The sequence below is a fragment of the Silurus meridionalis genome, chromosome 18, assembly GCF_014805685.1.
Source record: "Silurus meridionalis isolate SWU-2019-XX chromosome 18, ASM1480568v1, whole genome shotgun sequence".
Taxonomy (NCBI): Eukaryota; Metazoa; Chordata; class Actinopteri; order Siluriformes; family Siluridae; genus Silurus; species Silurus meridionalis.
In genome coordinates, this window is record NC_060901.1 from 3,691,454 (window position 1) to 3,710,820 (window position 19,367).

The 19,367-nt window shown below is 42.4% G+C and overlaps 1 protein-coding gene across 1 annotated transcript in view; it reads left to right on the forward strand.

Annotated features, from left to right (window-relative positions):
• The window catches only part of erc1b (ELKS/RAB6-interacting/CAST family member 1b), a 198,812-nt gene that overhangs the window by 153,239 nt on the left and 26,206 nt on the right, over positions 1-19,367 (forward strand). Inside the window, 1 exon segment of the mRNA XM_046873276.1 lies at positions 3,470-3,571. Within this exon segment, the coding sequence (XP_046729232.1) occupies positions 3,470-3,571 (102 nt within the window).

A 19,367-nucleotide genomic window follows, 5' to 3' on the forward strand; every position in this document is an offset into this window, starting at 1 on the left:
AATAGATGCTAGTTCTTTACAGGTGCTACAATTCCCTTAGGCCTCGTAATTCTAGCGCTTAAAAGCAAACAGTTTATTCTCCGTGTTTATTTTTTAAGTATGAACTTTCCAAATGAGTGAGTGATGTGCACTCTGGAGGCCGCCGTGCTCCGTGTACGCTCACTCCCTCCCCAGTTTTTTTGTTCTCTTTTTTTTTTCCTCCATCTACCCTTACATTCCTTTTCCTTACATTTCTGGCTTTCCAAAGCCTGTACTTTCTCAGCGAGTTCATTTCAGCATAGGAGTTTGTGTAGAACAAGCCTCCGAACTGTTGAGCTGACAGCATGTGGAACAAATTGTAGTGAAGGAAGATCGGTTCTGCCTTGCAGGGTAATGAATATAGACCTACAGTACACTGGGCTCAGTATTGTATCTTGGAGAGGACCTCTGGGTTTTGATGTGCAGCTGTGTTCTGCACTTTGTATTGGGGGGAGAAAAGGAAAGAATGGTCGTCTCCAGGGTTTGGTGGGAAGGTGTGAAGCTGCTGAGTGCAGGGTGTTGGAAAAGTGGAGCTGGTGATTAGTCATTCAATGCCTCCTTTGATCTGCGACTGAGGGTCTTGTTAACGGACACGACGCAAGTTTCTGCCCACCGTGTGGTAAAGAGGGGGGGGGCATGTTTTCGGAGAGTTTGTACAAACATTAAGTGGATTTCATAGAACTCATTCGCATCCTCGGGGGTCTGTCTGAAGCATAGAAGATGAAGCCACCTGCTGGACGAAATTTTGCTTCGGGAAATGTTCTTCGGTTTGGAGGAATGGAGGAGTCTTGTGTTTAAGTATGTGGCTGAAATGTGGACCACTACAAGCTAGCAGAACATCTTCCGTGTGCCCCCCTACTGCAGCATTGAACACTTTTCCTTCTCAGTCAAATATTGCGCCACAAGAAAACCATGAGAGTGAAACTGTATTATATAGAATTAAATAGAATAGATTTGAGGTGATAGCTCAATGCTTAAGGCACTGGACTCTGGATCTGGGGCCCTTGAGCAAGGCTCTTAACCCTCAACTGCTCGGTTGTAAGTCGCTGTGGATAAAGACATCTGCCAAATGCCTTAAATGTAAAACAAGGAGGTGTTAAGGCTCAGTGGTTAAGGCATTGGACTTTGGATTGGAGTTCAAATCCCAGTGGCCACTGCTGGGCCCTTGAGCAAGGCCCTTAACCCAAATATATGATCTTCAGTGGAAATTTGTTCATAAAATCAGAGCCCTTTCATAGAGACGCTACTTCACGCTATCTGTGATGATTTTTTTTTCTCCACTATGCGATGACTAGACTTTTGGTCCTATGAGCTTTGTTCAGAGCTCGACTAACATGCCAAAGGCTGGAACATTGTTGCAGGTTTCTTTCAAAGTGTTTTTCTTTTTTTTTATCCTGGCCATCCTAAAGCTAAGTGTTGATGGTTTTCGAATCTTCAGCGCTGGGTTCAGGTGTATATTTGCTCTCTCATCCATATCATGCTCTTACTTTAGACTTGGAGCACAAAGTACAGATGGTCGGTGAAGGTGGTTGCTTAGCGGTTAAGGCAATGGGTTTTAAATCAAAGGTCCCAAGTCCACTGCTGGGCCCTTGAGCAAGTTGTAAGCAACTCTGAATAATCTGGATAATAAATGTTAATGTTAGAGGTTTACCGAATGCAACCCCTTTTACGTGCATATTTAAAATCCGAGTTCCCTCGCGAATATATTAAGTGGCGGACAGCAACTTTGTTTAATCCCCACCTCACATTTGACACTCACACTTGCAAAAATGTAAAATAAAATTGTATAAATGAAAAAAAAAAAAAAAAGCTGTTGATGTTTGCCAATGTTAAAAATAGAATGTATTTATTTTTTTATTCGTTTTTTTTTTTATAAATCCTCCTGCGCCAAGGTCTGATCTGCTTACTTGCCATTTCTGACCAATTTTGTTACGTGTTGGGTTGCTAGCACCGACGCCCAACGGCTGCTTTTTCAGCCGGGCTTGGGACTGTCCACAGTTGAGTACTTTATCTCCATTCCCCTAACTGAGCACCCATAGGGGGTTAAGGGCCTTGCTTAAGGGCCCAATATTGGCAGGATGGTATTGCCGGGACTCAAACCCCCAACCCCCGGATGCCAAGTCCAATAACTTAACCAATAGGCTACCACCTTTCCTGTTTATAATAATAAAGTTATTCAAAACGGCAAATAGTTTTATGTTTTGCATCTCTTCCCTCTAACGTGCCGAAATTGTGAGTTAAAAACCGAAGTGAATTTTGTTTCCCGTTACACCCCTAATAAATAAATAGAATCCCTGCATTATATCGTCCCCTCCTCTGCCCAGATTTTCAGTCTCCTGTACCTCCTCCCCCAATGGATTATTTTTTTTTAGATTCGTCCCCATCCTATCTCAGACGTTAGGGAGCATGTGGAAGGCCAGAACATCTGAACCTAGTGCTCACCACCATTAACGCCAGGCTTGTTCTGGGAACACTGAGGGAGTGAGATGGAGAGAGTGGGAATTGCAGGGAGGGGAAAAAAGGGGTGCGAAAACTAAACAGAGGGAGCCGAACCATCACATTCTGGGTGAGGTCGAACCAGACAACACTCCTGGGAGCCCGGAAGAGGCGGGGCAGGGCGGGGCGAGGCGGGGTGGCCCTCAGCCTGGCTTTCATTCCATTCTAATGTCTTATTGATTCATTTTATTTCTTGTTCATGTCTGTGCAGCGGAGAGGCAAGAGTGATGGTTGGCTTGCCAATATAAATCACAGTCTCTTTTAGCAGTGGAAAATAGCACACACACACACACACACACACACACACACACACACACACACCTCGCTATGGTACTTTAGCTAATCCGGTTCATATGAATCTAGAGGGACAATATCTGAAATGTACACAAATCCTGCACCACCGTCAGTCTGAGATCAATAAAACCCAGCCGAGTTCTAAAGCGGCTCAAACGCGAACCCCATCTGCTCTTCATTCATCTTCTCTACCTCAGAGCACGCATGATTGCACACTTGAAGGCACGGTATAATTAAATCATGCATATTCATGTTTATCTTCCCCCTCCTCCTCTCTCGCTCTTTCGTTCTGCTCCTTCTCCTGCACTCTGGAGACCCTCGTTTCAAACCTTTCACACCTCTCTTATGAGTTCCATTGGGGGCCGTAAGCATTCAATACAAACTCCCGATCTCAGGTCCATCTTTCAGGACGACGTTCTTCTCAGCGGAGACGTGGAAGCCAAGCGCCGGTCCTAAACAAACATCCTCACGCAGAGGTTCCCGATGTTTTCTGGGTTTCTGTTCTGTAATTCTGCAGGGGGTTTTAAAAAGCCTAAAGAGTGTGCTGAATTCATTTTCGGATCAGGAATGTGAAACCGTTTCAGTCTGTGTGAGGTCTTGGAATGACTTTCTTTGTTGATTTTCTGGTTTTATTTATTTATTTTTTTCCCCCGTTCTCCAGACGCAGAACCGGATGAAACTGATGGCCGATAATTACGAGGATGACCATCTGAAGACTTCTTCGAATTCAGACCAGAGTAATCACAAACCCTCTCCAGATCAGGTGAGTGGTCCAGTTTCAACCTCCTTCAGGTACAAAATTCTGTTCTGCAGGGAAACTGGCTGTCCTGCTCTGTGTGTACGGTTCGTTGTATTCGGGTTTCTTTCTTTTTCTTTCTCCGACTATTTTTTGTTTTGTTTTTTTGTTTTTTTTATCAGCTCTGTTTATAAAGTTTAATGTATCCCTCAAGGCCTCGATCTGCTTTATAACACACACACACTCATTAGAAGAAAGCATAAACATCTTTCACATCCAATAAAATGCAGCCCCTCATGTCCAATCTCTCATATTATTTCATATGGAGGCACATCAAAACAGCTAAGCATGATTAAACACACACACACACACACTTAACATATACAGTGCATATGCTATAAAGATGAGTTCCCCAACCACCGGGTTGCAACCCAGGCCTGGGCCTCGGAGAAGATCCTGAAACCTCTGAGAGGAAAATGTCTATAGATATGGGAGATGTGAAGAAAAGGGATTTGGGTAGAAGAATACTGAGAAGAAGAGGAAGACCAAGGAGGAGGTTTATGGATGTGGTGAGGGAAGACATGCAGGTAGTTTGGAAGATTCTGATGTAGAGGACAGAGGGGTATGGAGACGGATGATCCGGTGTGGAGACCCCCAAAAGGTTTAGCCAATGGAGGAGAAGAACTGTATATTGCATGATATTTCTCTTCAAGAGCCCGTGTCCACATTTACAGTACATATGAACATTTTCGAAACGATTCTGCTCCGTGGTGTACAAAAGGTTAGTATATGTGGCTGTATAGAGTCTTTTCTCTGTAGACTGGAATAATTGTTTTTAATGCCATATATTTTAATAAATTAATAATTAAATAAAAAACAATATAATAATTATTTAATTAAATATATATTTTTATATTATTCATTATTTCTTTTTTTTATTATTCGTAAATTTTTAAGCATTAATTTAAAAAAAAATAAATAAATAAAGATCTGTAATTGTCGACTCAATCTTGTGGACAGTCTCTGGTCCTCAGTTCACATCTCCAAAGATTTAACTGCATAACATTTTTTTTTTTAAATGGAAGGGAATGAAGAAACCTTTTTCCTCAACTGATGATCTGCCGGGTAGTGATAGGAAGATCGGATCATTTTAACGACTCAGTGCTTTGAAACCCGTTAATCGAAATGAACAAATCTTTTGTTTTTGTTATTTGTTTATTTTGTTCCTTTGATCAGAAATGTAAAAAGATTTTACTTTTTCAATTAGCAGATCCCCAACAAGCACTAACTTTGACTATAATTCCAATCATTTTTATACTATTTAAATATACAGTGTATATATATATATATATATATATATATATATATATATATATATATATATATATATATATATATACACACACACACACACACACACACACACACACACACACACACACACACACACACACACACACACACACAAACTCGGAATAGAAGAGTCGAGAGATGAACGACTCGGTTCTGTTTCCTGTGCATAACATGCCAAAATCTTGCGATGCTTTGCAGTAGAAAATGAATGAATCTCTTTTTGAGACGACTCGTTCCTCCGAGTCACATTAAAGACTCGTTTGAAATGGACGAATCGTTCACGAGTGACTCACTACTGCCTCAAACTGCGTAATCGATTGGCCGCATCAGATAATGTGCTCCAGAGTCAGCGAAGATTCATGATTAATTAGCCAGCTATTTTGACGTTTATCGATCGTTATTTTACCGCCAAAACACTTTGCTGATAGAGCATCCGGCCCGTCGGAGATCTCTCTCAGTGTTGTCCAGTCCTCCTCCTGATCCAGAAAAAAAAGCCTTACATCTCCCAGACTACAACACACACAACTGTCCACTGTTTAAACCAGGAGACGTATAGTCAGATCTGCTGAGCCCATACAGAGACCAGTCAGCGCTTGGGGAACACACACACACACACACACACACACACACACACACACACACACACACACATACATCCTATTACATCCTGGGTCATCCCTGTCACAGATTCTTCTCATTTGCTGGTCTCTGATTGCCAAGAAAACACTTAGAGTAGGCCTTCTTGTGAGTTTGTCCTGCTGGGCCTCATTATTCACCTCCACATGTCCGACTCGCATACGAACACAATCACACTCCAGCACTAGGGACTGAACCAGACTCCGGACAACAGAGCTTAGATCATACACTAGACTTCAGGTACTGTTAAGTCACTGTGAATCCGGAACCACCCTAGAAAAACGATTTGTTCTACTGTTTTTTTTTTTTTCCTCCATTTGTAGAATTTCAGCATTTCCTTTGAATATTTTCCAACTAATCCTGCTTAACTAACTCTTCTTTCAATCCCATGCTGCCTTGGATTACGTCCGCATTCGTTCACAACCCGATAGGACGATGAGGAGGGCATTTGGGCATAGCCATCCAGATGCTCTCTTCCTGCCATTTTGTTCAGACGGGTGAGAAATCTCTTCAATGCCAGCTGGAATTTCTTTCTTTTTTAATTATTTTTTCCCCCTCCTCCATCATTCTTGCATTCTCTTCAACCTCATCATCGATTGGTGTTTGTCTGGCATTCCATGTTTCTTTTCTGCCTTGAGATCAGTTCTTTTCTTGCTGGGTTTTTTTTTTTTGTGTGCTTTTTATCCTGCTTACGGTTGTCTATGCTTTTTTATTTTTTATTTAATGTGCTTTATGATTTGTGTGTATGTGAGAATGTGTTTTATATCCCAAACTCTTGAGGTTAACAGTTATTTAGATTACAGCACCTATAGGAGATGCATTTCGTTTTTTTGCTGTTTGACTGCTGTTTTGTGAGCGAGTACGATGCAGGTAAGGAGGGGAGGTTGTAGCCTTAGGTGGTCACAAGCTCAAATCCCAGCACCCCCAAGCCGCTACTGCTGGACCCTTAAAGCAAAACTCCTAAATCTCAGCTACTCAGTTGTAAGTCGCTCTGGATGAATTCATCTGCCAAATACCATCAATGTATTGCTTTATCCATCATAGAAAGCACACACATGGGCCCGGTGCATTTATGTTTCTAAAGCCTGGTTCACTTTTGGACGTATACAATCTAAAATATTGATTTAACATTTTTAAAGTTACACTATAGACAAAAGTTTGCGGACACCCGACCATAAGATTATGTACAATCTGTACATCCCTGCAACATCCATTTTTCTGAGATGATGTTCCACTCGATTTTATGGAGATTTACGTTCACAAGGGTGTTAAAGTCAGGTAGGTGAGGTGAGAAGGCCCAGGGGTGCATTCGGCATTCTTCTTTTTCGAGTTCACACACTTCCAGTGACTTGGTCATGAGTTCAAATCCCAGCCACACCACCAAGCTGCCACTTCTGGGCCCTTGAGCAAGGCCCTTAATCATATAGCTGATTAGTTGTATGAATGAGAAGTTGTTCTGGATAAGAGCAATCCACCAAATGCCATAAATATGTTTACATACACACACAAATATGTTTCGCAAGTCTGGATTATTCTCTACTATAACCGTAAATATAATTAGTAAAAAACCTGTGCTGTCGTTTCCAAATTGGCAGAGGTTTGAATCATTGTCTCACTCTCTCTGTCTCTGTCACTCTTTCTCTCTCTCTCTCTCTCTCTCTCTCTCTCTCTCTCTCTCTGTCTCTCTCGCTCTCTCTGCACCCATTCATGCAGCAATGTTAATCTGTCTTCTTAGCAATGAGGATTTTGTGTGCATTCCTGCTTTATATTTAACTTTCTGGTTACCAGAACTGCTTCCCACACTCACTGTGTTATATTCCAGGAAAAGAAATCGATTCATCTGCTAATGTTCTACTTAATGCAGCAGTTCTAATACATCACAAACCTGTTAAGCTGTTCGCTCTAACGAGATCCAACGCGGAATTTCTATTAGATCCCCTACTTCCTGCGCTAAAGCCGCGCTTGTCGAACTAATTTAGCTCTTCACTTCTATTACTTCACAAAACCTGTAAATACATTTAGACCCGAGTTCAGGGAACCGTGCTCTCGCTAATGTTCCAGATGTGGAAAGTTCTGGTGCACATGCACGATTAGCATGAGTAATTACTGAATCACGACTCGGGGGCTTTTTTGTTGTTGTTCATATCGGATTGCAGGTGGTCCCGTTTAATTCATCTTTGTTCACCTCAGTATTTCACAGAAGTCTGACGTCCGCTGTGTTTGGTGCGATGAACGCTGGTCAATCACAGTCTAATACAGGGGTCTCCAACCTTTTACACACCACAGACAAGTTACATTTTAGAAATAATCTCTTTTTATTTACATTCGATTGTGATATATGGACATTTTTGTGACTTTTTAAGTTCAAAACACAAAAAATTATAGACTCATAGACTTTTCTTCGAGAACTGTATTGAAACTAGTTCTGGGTCACAGCCTGGTTTATGGGGACCGCAGCTGTTTAGTTAACGTGCAGATGTTTATACAGGGAATGTGTCCAGGTGTCTCGCTAGGACTCTTCATACTCAGAGGTAATAAAAGACCTAAGTGTGTTGCAAGTCTTGGGAAAGTGGGAGCTCAGTAGTCAAGGCTTAGGGTTACTGGAAGAAAGGACGGGGGTTCAAGTCCCAGGATCACCAAGCTGCCACTCTGGGGCCCTTGAGCAAGGCCCTTAATCATCCATGCTTAACCAACCAGACACACCTCGTCCTTGTAGCTTGCTTTTGTCCGTCGTTCTCCAGGGACTTTTGATTGTGTTTTGGTTCGAGTCTTCGTCCCACCCGTTTTTCGCAATACACGTTTATCTAAGCACACATTACATCTGTAATAGGAATCACTACTGGTGGTCTTAAATCTATTGGACAAAAAGCTCTCCTCCTGGCATCTTTCCTTGATCTTCAGCTCTAATTATACGTTCTCAAGCACTGTAATGAGCAGCCCGATACTTTGACCGCTCGGTCTGAGCTCAGTCGTCGTTCCAGCGCCAAAGGTCTGAAGGTCTTTCTCTTTCCCTGCTAAAGAAGCACCGTCACATTGTTGACATCTGGTCTTTGTCCCCCATTTCACCGCTACATGAAGTCATCAGCTTCGGTTGTCACAGAGATTGAAAGTGGCTCAGTCATCACGGATCCAGAACACAGCAGTTATATAAGTAATGAATACTTCATCGGGATCTCACCTCGTCTCACCTCGGGTGACCCTCAGCATTACGAACCGCTTGGACCGTGGATTTGTATGGAAAAGTATAAAACGGAGCTTGGCCATCGCTTGTTATTGCTTGGGTCAGTGGGTACTCTGTGCTCTGGACTGGTGGTCAGCATTTTTGCCCTCTGCTGAACTCATCCAGAAGCATAGCCACCCGCATTATTATAGCAATGAAAGGACTAGTGTACAGTTTGTTTTTCAGTAAGGCTCGGTTTCAACAGCTCTGTTATAGTCGTTTATATAAACCTATGTGATTTATATTTGTATTCACATTGTTTATTCCGGTCCGACTCTTTTCCCTCTCTCTCTTTCTCGCTCTCTCTCTCTCTTTCTGACTCATGGATAATTCGATTAAAATTGAACACACGTGTTAGTCGGGAAATCGCAGGGGGTCATTGTTAAAACATTCCTCCTTCCATATGAGTCCAATATAAAAGCTGGCCTCTGGCTCCGTGGGCCCGGTGCAGACAGCAGGGTAGACCGTGGTGGGGCCCTCGCTCTGTTTGGGCTTTCAAGGGGCACGAGTTCCATGGAGCACACTTTCTGCTGTTCCTTTCCTTCTGTAACACAGAACCTTTTTCTTTTTTTTCCCCCCAGTTCGTCCACCGAATGTGTACAACGGCTTTGCACTAAGATTACAAAAATAAAGTCGTAGCAGTACCGGATGAAGGACTGGTGTGTCTGTGTTTACAACAAATTCTGTGACCAGGGTAATTTCCTCAAATGCAGCTTAAAATCGGTGACCCAGAAAAGTTTGCTATGTCCGTTTGAAAACGCACCTGGCGACATACACATTACCTTAAACGCACTTTGAAGAACAGTCTGTTATCATGGAGAACCAGATGCGCTAAGTGAACTGTACGGAAAATTATCATTTTACATATTTGAGCAACAGCGCCCTCTAAGGTCACAAAATGCAGCGTTAACACTCGTGATTTTGACTTCGTTCTTGTAGTGCTTTATTCTCGTAAGCGTAGGGTTTTTTTTACGTGGCACTAAAACACCGGCGTAAACGAGTGACTCAGGAGTCGGAGAGGGAAAAATGTAATCATCAATGATGATGGCTGAGGGAAATGAATTTCTGTCGTATACAACGGCGCGCAGAAAGACGGAGGCAGTTGACAGACGTTGAGTGTTCCATTTTGGCTTGTGACGACAGAATGGTAAACCGCTTGCCATGACAATACGGGAGCCACTGGTAAACTGCTGCTTTCATTCAGGCTTTTAAGACAAAACAACAGTCAGACAAAATGCAAATAAAATTCGCCCAGCAGGGAAAAAAAACAGTTCAGTGAAGGGGAAAGTATGCGCAACATGAAAGATTTGCTTTTCGTTGCAGTTACTTTTTGCTTCACGCTGATTCTGTGGTTAAAGTACGGAGAAGCTGCTTATTATTTCAGTAACTCTCACACCAAGCATGTGCCTCGCTGCTTTACAGTTGCTTTGACGCACATTTTCAGAGGGGGGGAAAAAAAACCATCTGTCTCATCCACCAACAGATGCTAGTGATTTTGTGGTGAATCTTATTTCTTTTTAGCAATGTTGACACTTCTGAATCGGAACCACACTCCATCTCTGCGGACGGATTGATAATCTAAATGTGATCTGATGAGTTTGGTCCTCTGTGTGGTCATAGTCTTTTCTTACTACTGCACAGTCTTTTCGGAATCATCTTCTGCAAAACTTGGACTCATAAATTCTCTCCTGAACGAACTTCCACAATCTTTTTGGTGTTTTAAATAGAACTCAGAACCTAAGCTCTTGAACAGAGTTCAGATATTTTCTCTGAGATCCTAAAAAGTTCAGAATAGAAATCAGAAATCCTCCTGGAAACCTGAATATGTCCCAGTTTCCCGTATTAAACGTCAGAATATTTCTGGAATCCTGAAAAGAACCCGAAAGGAACTCTCTGGGATCTTCTAAAAAAGGTATCGATCTCTCTGGAATCCTGACTAGAACTCCAAACTTATTGGGATTCTGACCAGAACCTAGAAATGTTTCTAGGGTGCTGAAAAGTACTCGAAAAAAAATCTGGGATCCTCAGGAGAATGTATAGATCTTTCTGGAATCCTGAATGATACTCCCCAAACCTCTCTTAGGATCCTAGGATCCTAAAAAGAATTCGGAAAATTTCTCAAGGATCCTGAACAGAATGTAGAAATCTCCCAGGGATCGAGAACAGAACTTAAAAATGTCTCTGGGATCGAGAACAGAACTCCAAAAAATTGATTTAGGATTCTAAACATAAACTAAAAATCGTTCTTGAGATCTTGAATAGAGTTCAGAATTCTCTATATCAAACTTCAGAACGTCTCCAGAAAAGACCACGAAAAGAACTTTCTGGAATCCTCAGGAGAGTCTATAGATCTCTCTGGAATCCTGACTAGAACTTTCAAAATCTCTCTGGAATTCTGAGCTGTGCTCCAAGATCTCTCTATAAATAAAGTCCCTGCTGAATATCAGGCTGACTCGCCGTGGCACTTCAGTTTCAGAACTTCTGCGTTTTCCCTGGGGCGAAGTGTGAGGTCCTCTGCCAAGTTGGCTAGAAATTGTGTGCGCGCTCGGATGCATGTACACTTGTCATTTCATTTTCGGCGATGGTTTTATCTCCCCTAACATTCTGCTTTCACGCTGTTCAGATCTCCAATCCGACTTTTTCCCTGCATCTATAAATAGCACAGCAATCCGTTCAACACCTCTCAGGCTGATATTTATCTCCTTAATCACGTGGAATAGTGGAGCAAGACACGCTTTGCTCATTTCTGAAGGGGCCTCTGAGCTTTTTTTTTCCTCCCTGACTTTAGATATTAAACTTCAGCACTTTAATCTTCTCTCCCTCTTTTTCCCGTTATCTCATTGCCTCCCGTGCATAGGCACACTTTTGTCTGCTGGTGTGTTTTGCCCCTTCTCAGATCTTCTTGGCATAAAGATGCCGTTCTGCGGAATACTTTTCCCTCACTTTTAAGGTCTCTGCAAAAACCAAAGGCTTTGGCTCGTCCCTCCGGGATACGTCAACTAAGGAAAATACAATTTAATGACACAAACACGTTTCTGGTTTCTCTCTTGGATGTCAACAATTCAAGGATGTGCCGAGTAAAAATAGGAAAACAGATTGTCGTAGCCAGTTAAACCACCGTGTTACTGGTGTTTCATCGTCGAGAAAAACACATTCCCTTGGTATTAAGGGATCAAAAAAAATTGTTTGGTTTTCCTTTCTTGTTAGCTTAGCGCTACCACTAGATCGATCCTTGCCGTTATTCTTGGCTTGGGAGATCACATAATGACACGACTAAAAACGTTCAACTGCGGTCAGAACATGCAGGTTGTTGTTTTTCTTTCATAAATAATAATTCCGAGAAACAAATGATCAAAATCCTTCCTTTGAACCCCGTGAACTCGCAGGACGTGGCGGAGACGTGACATTCAGGGCTGACGAACCGGTTAAGTTTGAGGTTTGTGACGGTGGAACTTTTTTTGGGGCCTCTGGCTTGGGGTGCCACACTGCAGGATGTGTTAATAGGCGGATGTTGGAGCCCTTTTCCCCAGGCATCTGGCCCACCAGCTCTCCTTCTCCAGGCTGGGAAAGGAAATCACTCATAATATCATTAAATAATAGACCGTGACCATGAGCAGTGGAAAATCCCCACAAATTAAACGTACGTTGGAGGGCATGGCCTCGACAGCGCGGTTGCTTTATTTCTTCCTAGCTGTTGATTATAGGTGAGAGAATGAATTGTTAGTCGGGTTACTTTAGTATTAAACAGTGGTAGATGAAGTACACAAACCACGTAGTTAAGTAAAAGTAGATCCACTCGGTAAAATGTGACTCCAGTAAAAGTGTCCCTTTAAGCTCTTACTTGAGTAAAAGTACAAAAGTATTTACATTCAAATGTACTTAAGTATCCAAAGTACAGTTCTAATATTCCTATGATCATTTTGATCATAAGACTCTTTACTTGATCAACTCAGTTTGTGTGAAAAGACTCTAATGTGACTCTCAGCACACTGATCTATTAATAGAATATTAATTAACTCTTTCAAACCAACTACCTGCATGTCTCCTTTCACCACATCCATAAACCTCCTCCTTGGCCTTCTTCTTTTCCTCTTTCCTGGCGGCTCCATCCTTAGCAATACCACTGATTTTGTCCGTTTATTATTTCTGGACCTGTCTAATTTAACAATGCCCTACTTCTGGACAGAGTGCTGCTGCTGCTGCTGCTGATGTTCTCCACTTGAACAACCTGAACATCCATGAGGTTACTGTGGATAGTGAAACTCAAGAACTACGATTATGGATTTGGGCTGTAATTAATATAATGTTTGCTATGATGGCTTAAGCCTATTGTTGCCTCAAACATTCCTGCACGTAAGCATCCTTCAGATGGCAACCTCAACAATGAACTTTAATGCATGGATTTTTTTTTTTTTGCCTATCGCTTATTGAAGACTAACGTATTGCAATTCCATTTGCAGGCTAGCATCATAAATCTAGCATTACAAACCGTGTTTATTTTCCACTCTAAATGCTATAAATCTTTTTCAAACCAGGACTGTATGTGTTGCCAGACAGCTCATTGTAGTCCCAGTTCCCGAACGTTTTTTAAATTGTAAATAAACAGTCATACAGCAGTTTTCAGGATTCTGAAACTTGTGGCCAGTAAAGTGTAAATACTTGTTTTAAATAGTTTTGCTTGTGTGATTTAACGTGGCACCAGATTGATTACGTACATATCTGATTGTTCAAAACCTGACAAACTCTGGCAGCTGCATGAGAAGAACACGGCAATAAATCAGTCAAATAAATCAGGATTGTAATCTTGAAATTACAGATATAATCTACTACCTGCTTTAGGCTTGACCGGTCATTTTGTTCATGGTAATAAAGTCAGATTTGAGTTGTAAATGAAGATCAAATCCAAGACCAGTAGTGAACAGTAAAGAATTAAATGTCATTTGTTACTGTCCTTAAGTAGCTTTTTCGCATATCTGTAGTTTACTGAGGTATTTCCATTTGGGGTGACTTTTACTTTAACTTCAACTATCTTTCTTTCGGCTTCTCCCATTAGAGGTCGCCACAGCGGATCATCCGCATGTTTGATTTGGCACATGTTTTTATGCTGGATGCCCTTCCTAACGCAACCCTCCCCATTTATCCGGGCTTCAGACCGGCACTAAGAGTGGCTGGGGTTGGTTACTTTAACTTTAACTATATTTTGCGAAAACAGTCGTTCCTCTTTATTTGTGGATTAAAAACTGTTTAAACTCCCCGCAAACCACCAATCAGGGTTGAGGGCACACTCTGTTTTAAACTTGTTTTTGATTGTTGATTGCAGGAGAGGAATTTTTTGAGAGGAATAAATGATGGGAGAAACTCCTGACTCGAACTCGCCACAACACTTTGCTTGTTTTTTTGGGTTTTTTTTTTTTGTAGTTTTTGGACTCATGATCATTGTGATAGATTTTAATCAGTGATTGATGTATATCATTATATTAATAGCACTGAGAGTAACATTGGAGTCTTTTCACATAAATTGAGTTGATTAAGCAAAGAGTCTTGAGACAAAAAAGATCATAGGAATCAGTGGACAAGACAAATACCAAGTCAGCGAACACCTGAGTTGCTTTGTAATTGTACCCGAAATCCTGAAATCCCCCTGAATTGCTAATAAACTCCCAACAGTCCATCAACTGACTCTAAAACCTTCCAGGCATGTGTACAGGAGGCATGTGGCAGTACAAGCTGCCCCTCCCAACCCATAGCCCTCTGTCAAGACTTGGAGTTGGTGTGATTTAGAGCACCAGCACAGGCCTCAGCTTCCTCTGTACAACAGTCATCTTAAATCTCCCAGCTCATTTAGCACTTAACCATCCATGGACAGCATGAGCATGAGAGATGAAGAAGAATGGAGGAGGAAGGAGAGCCGAAGCGTTCCACCCTCGTTTTTTTTTTTTTTCCCCTGATCTCTTTTTTTTTCCCATTTTCACATCTATTTCTACTTCGTCATCACTCAACCCCTGCTTATCCCGTTCTTTTGTCTGACTCCTCCTCCTTCTCCTAGCATATGATTATCAACAACTGGCTGAACTCTGCTTTGCTGAATTCGCACGTGTGCTTTACGCTTGTCGGAGGCTTTGCTACTCGGCGGGATATACATCCTTGTGTAAGAGGTTGTATTTCGCCACGCTGACACACTTGCTATGTTTCTGTCAGTCACTCAGCACAATTTCGCTGTGTGTCTATCCGGCCTACTGAGCCTACCACTCACTTCATCTAGATCTAAATCCTGCCTGGGTCATGTTTTATACCCTCTGTACCTCTGTGTGTCTGGTCTGTTACATGCATCTGCCCCTGGATGTAAGGGGCTTCTTCCTTTGGTTCTCCCCATGTTATTTTCTCCCTGCCTCTCCGCAGGGGTTTCATGGTGATGAGTGGCTGTACTGGGGTGGGAATTCTACATTGACCTCAGGATAAAGAGCTAGTTTCATCTTCCTTTTCCGTTTTCCATTTCATTGTGAGATGTTCCAGAGGCCTCTGTCTCTGAAGTGCTCATGGGAGTTTTTGTGTGAACATGATGCATTAGTGTCCCCGTGTAGCAGGGTGGGCAGACGTATCAAGAGTTTTGGGCTAAAATGTGGCCCTTGAGTAAGAATGTGTTCTAAGAATATATCAGAGCCAGAATACGTAATGTATATGTGGAGATCTTGACCATGTGTGATTGTCATGCTGGAGATGGTTTCAGCCATTTGGTTCAAGGAAATCCTAATACATTTGAGTAGAGTGTCCTTATTTGGGTGTGACGGTTCTGTAGGGTGTCCTCATTTGGGTGTGGTGGTACTGTAGGGTGTCCTCATTTGGTTGTGGTGGTACTGTAGGGTGTCCTCATTTGGTTGTGGTGGTACTGTAGGGTGTCCTCATTTGGGTGTGGTGGTACTGTAAGGTGTCCTTATTTGGGTGTGGTGGTACTGTAGAGTGTTCTCATTTGGGTGTGATGGTACTGTAGAGTGTTCTCCTTTGGGTGTGATGGTACTGTAGGGTGTCCATATTTGGGTTTAACAGTAGGGTGTCCTCATAATGATGTAATGGTAGGGTGTTCTCATAAAAGTGTGAGAAAGAGGTAGTTCTTCATCCATTGTTTGAAGATAGGCAGTGACTCAGCTGTTCAGACATCTAGGGGAAGTTCATTCCACCTTGTTGCAGAAACAGAAATGGTATTATAACAGTGCATACATTGTTTTATGATTTTTTTTTTTTAGCATACGTAATTATCAGTATATAAAAAAACTTTTCTCCTCTCTGTACGAGGTGGTCTCTGAAAGTTTCAAGACTAGTTTTAGAACACGGCAACAGATGGCAGCACAAAGCTCCACACACAGTCACAGGAGCACCTTTATTAGTCAGTGTGCCAAATGACAGCATCCTGTGTACACCGGGATCTGTGTGACTGGTACTATTCTGCACACGTGCTTAACCACCAGCGTACCCTGTCACCGAGAGTTTTCCCGCCAGAAACATGATCTCACTTCCGCACCTACCCTACTTGTTAGATTTGTCTCCTGCAGACATCACCCCTTTCTAAAGATAAAAATCCAGCTCAGAGGTCGCTGTTTTAACACCATTGTGGAGATCCGGTGTGAATCACAGACTTTCAGGACACATTACAGAAGTGGCAGGAACGTGTGTGGAAACATCAATTTTGTATTGTTTCACGATTTATATTCAGACTCTTTATATCGCCCAAATGAGGATGGGTTCATCTTTTGAGTCTGGTTCCTCTTAAGGTTTCTTCCTCATAACACCTAAGGGAGTTTTTCCTTCACCACAGTCGCCCCCAGGCTTCATCAGGGATTAACACACATCATTCCTTTTCATTCTTAAATTCTGTAAAGCTACTTTGAGACAATGTCCATTGTGAAAAGCGCTCTAGAAATAAACTTGAACAAATAAAGTACTTTCTTGTAAACAGAGCTAGTCTCGAAAATTTTTGATGCCACCTCGTGTGCCTTCTTTCCATCTCTTTGTTTTGTTTCTGACCTATTTAACCCTAACCTGTGGCACCTCAAAGGTCTTAACCCTGACCACCACTTACTTAATCTTTTCCCGAGGCTGAATGTAATCCCAAACAGCCTTTCCTACCTTTTGGCGCTTAAAATTTAATCTTGGCAGACTATCCCACCTTTTACTAATTGTTATGAAGCAAACACATCGCACAAAACGAATGGAACACAAGTCTATAGACGGCAGACTTCATGGTCTGTTTAATTGGCGCTATGGAAGGGACATTGCGAGTCGGGAGTAAAATTTCCCTCTGTACTTCTCCAGAATCAACACAGACCTGCCCTGGCTTCTCTACTCTCTTGCTGTACTATTAAAGGCCTGCACTTTATATTAGCCAATCAGCTCTAGCCTGCGCATGTCAGTGGCCATAAAACCCCTTACACACACACACACTCCTAAGTGTATAAATCTAATGGCGTTCGTATAAAACGCCTGCATAAATAGGTGACGAGGCTCAGAGTTCGTAAAAAACTACAGCCTCCAAGCCATAATACACATAAATCTTGTGTCTTTAAAAGAAAATGAATGCTGCTGATGTTTTGTGTGTGTGTGTGTGTGTGTGTGTGTGTGTGTGTGTGTGTGTGTGTGTGTTTGTGCTCTATAAGGCTGTGCAAAGGAATGGATTGTGTGCGTGCATGGTTAATAGAGGCATATTGCAAGCTGTGGAGAGAGGCAGCGCAGAAAGGTGGAGGCGCTCAAATATACGATACGACCACAATTCGGAAGACAGACAAACTCACCTGCTCTTAATCTCCATTCCACATCTGTGCTCTGTGCTCAGATTGCCGTGGACGTAAGGGGGTCGAGACTGGAGAGCGAAACAGAGAACGTTTGTATGCGCTAGTGTGTGTGTGTTGGCCGTTTTTCTTTGAGTTTTTTTGCACCATTGTAAGTTGATTTTCCGTTTTTTTATTTTTTTTTATTTAGAAAACAGAAACTCACTTAAATATCCAACAATGACGATTTGTTGTTTTCTTTTTCAACACCTGCAAAAAAAAAAAAACACTAGTGCAAGCCTACATATAGCAAATACAGTTCTACAGTGTGTTGACCAAGCTATAGATAAATCGTATCCAAAACTAGGCTGGAAATTGGGGGCCAAGAGGGGACTCAATCACATAGAACAGGGTCAGGCTGAAAAGCTTGGACCTTTTCACGAAGGGGCTGCCAGAGTTTGGCAAAAAAAAATAAATTGTGCTAGATCGTTAAAGAGTACCTAATTTTCTCTAATTTCATAAACAAAACAACATCTCTTTGCCAGCGGGAGTGAGACGGAGGATGAGGGTCTTTCCCAGTTTCCAAGAATTAAACGTCTCACCAAATAGGTTAAAAAGGCTACAAAGTCTTAGAAATGAGAAGAGATTTTTCATCAGATGTCTTTAATGATCACAGGCCCACCGGCTTTGTCAAGGCCCTGCAGGTTTTAGGTTTTGCAGTCGACCATCCATTTATCTTTTTCCCTCTGTTAGCCAAGTAGCACTGTGCGGCTGTAAGCGGATATCCCAAAAGAAGTCGCAGCCATAAGGAAAGGATGTGCATTAAGGTCTGGCTTGTGCAACCAAGAGGTCTATATGGTGGCCCCTTTTTGTGATCCTCAGATCCACCCCCAAGTTGTAGGCCGACTTCGGAGTTTGGGTTTCTGTCGCACTGGGACTCCCCTTGCTCTCGACCATGTGGAGGAAGCCATCGGAAGGCTCCTTTCTGATGGACTGCCTGACTGACAGCATTGATCCACGAGATCCTTCTCAGCACGGGTATCAAATAGCACCAAATGAACTGACGGGTGATTGATGAAGGGGGAAGAGAACGGCGAGGCTGGCTCTGTGTTGAGCGCCCTGCTCTTTTTTCTCATGGCCATTGGAAAAAGGTAGGGGGAGGTTCCGAGGTATGACAGTGCCAGGTACGTGTGGACATGTACTTCAGTCCGGCATCTAGCACGAAGACAGCTTCTTTTAGAGACGACATAATGAAGTAGTGGCTGCGCAAGATTCCTTCGAGGAGTTCTGATGTTGGAAAAGCTAGAGAGCGCATCGGAGTTTCGGTGTCCAATTTTTTTGTACAACCAGAGGCGACTACTTCATCTTCCTCACTTATAGTAGCACTTATAGTATACTTAAGTATCCACTACCCACAAGCCAAAAGACTCTCAGCCAAGAGTCTGTGCGGTTTTCAAAGTAGAACGTGACAGGAAAATGGGAATAATGTTCGAAAGCGCAGTTCCCCGGTTCACTGCCCGTATACCTCACCCATCTGTGGGAAGCACTCAAAGCCAGCATCTGCGATCTTGGATTACAGTCTAATAGACACTGAATACACTTTTGTGGAGAACGAACTGACTTGAGCGGAGACAGCACCGAATAAAGATAGATGAAATTCTGACCATCGTGTTACATCATTTTTCCACAATGTTATTTACAAGACATGCACACATACACACACACTGACACAAAACGACAAACGTTCCTTTGAACGGAGGAAAAAAAAACATCATAAATTTACCGCCTGGACATAATATTTGTTGTTGGGTTTTTTCCCCGTTATTTATGGCCTCACTTCACCACCCAAGCTTTT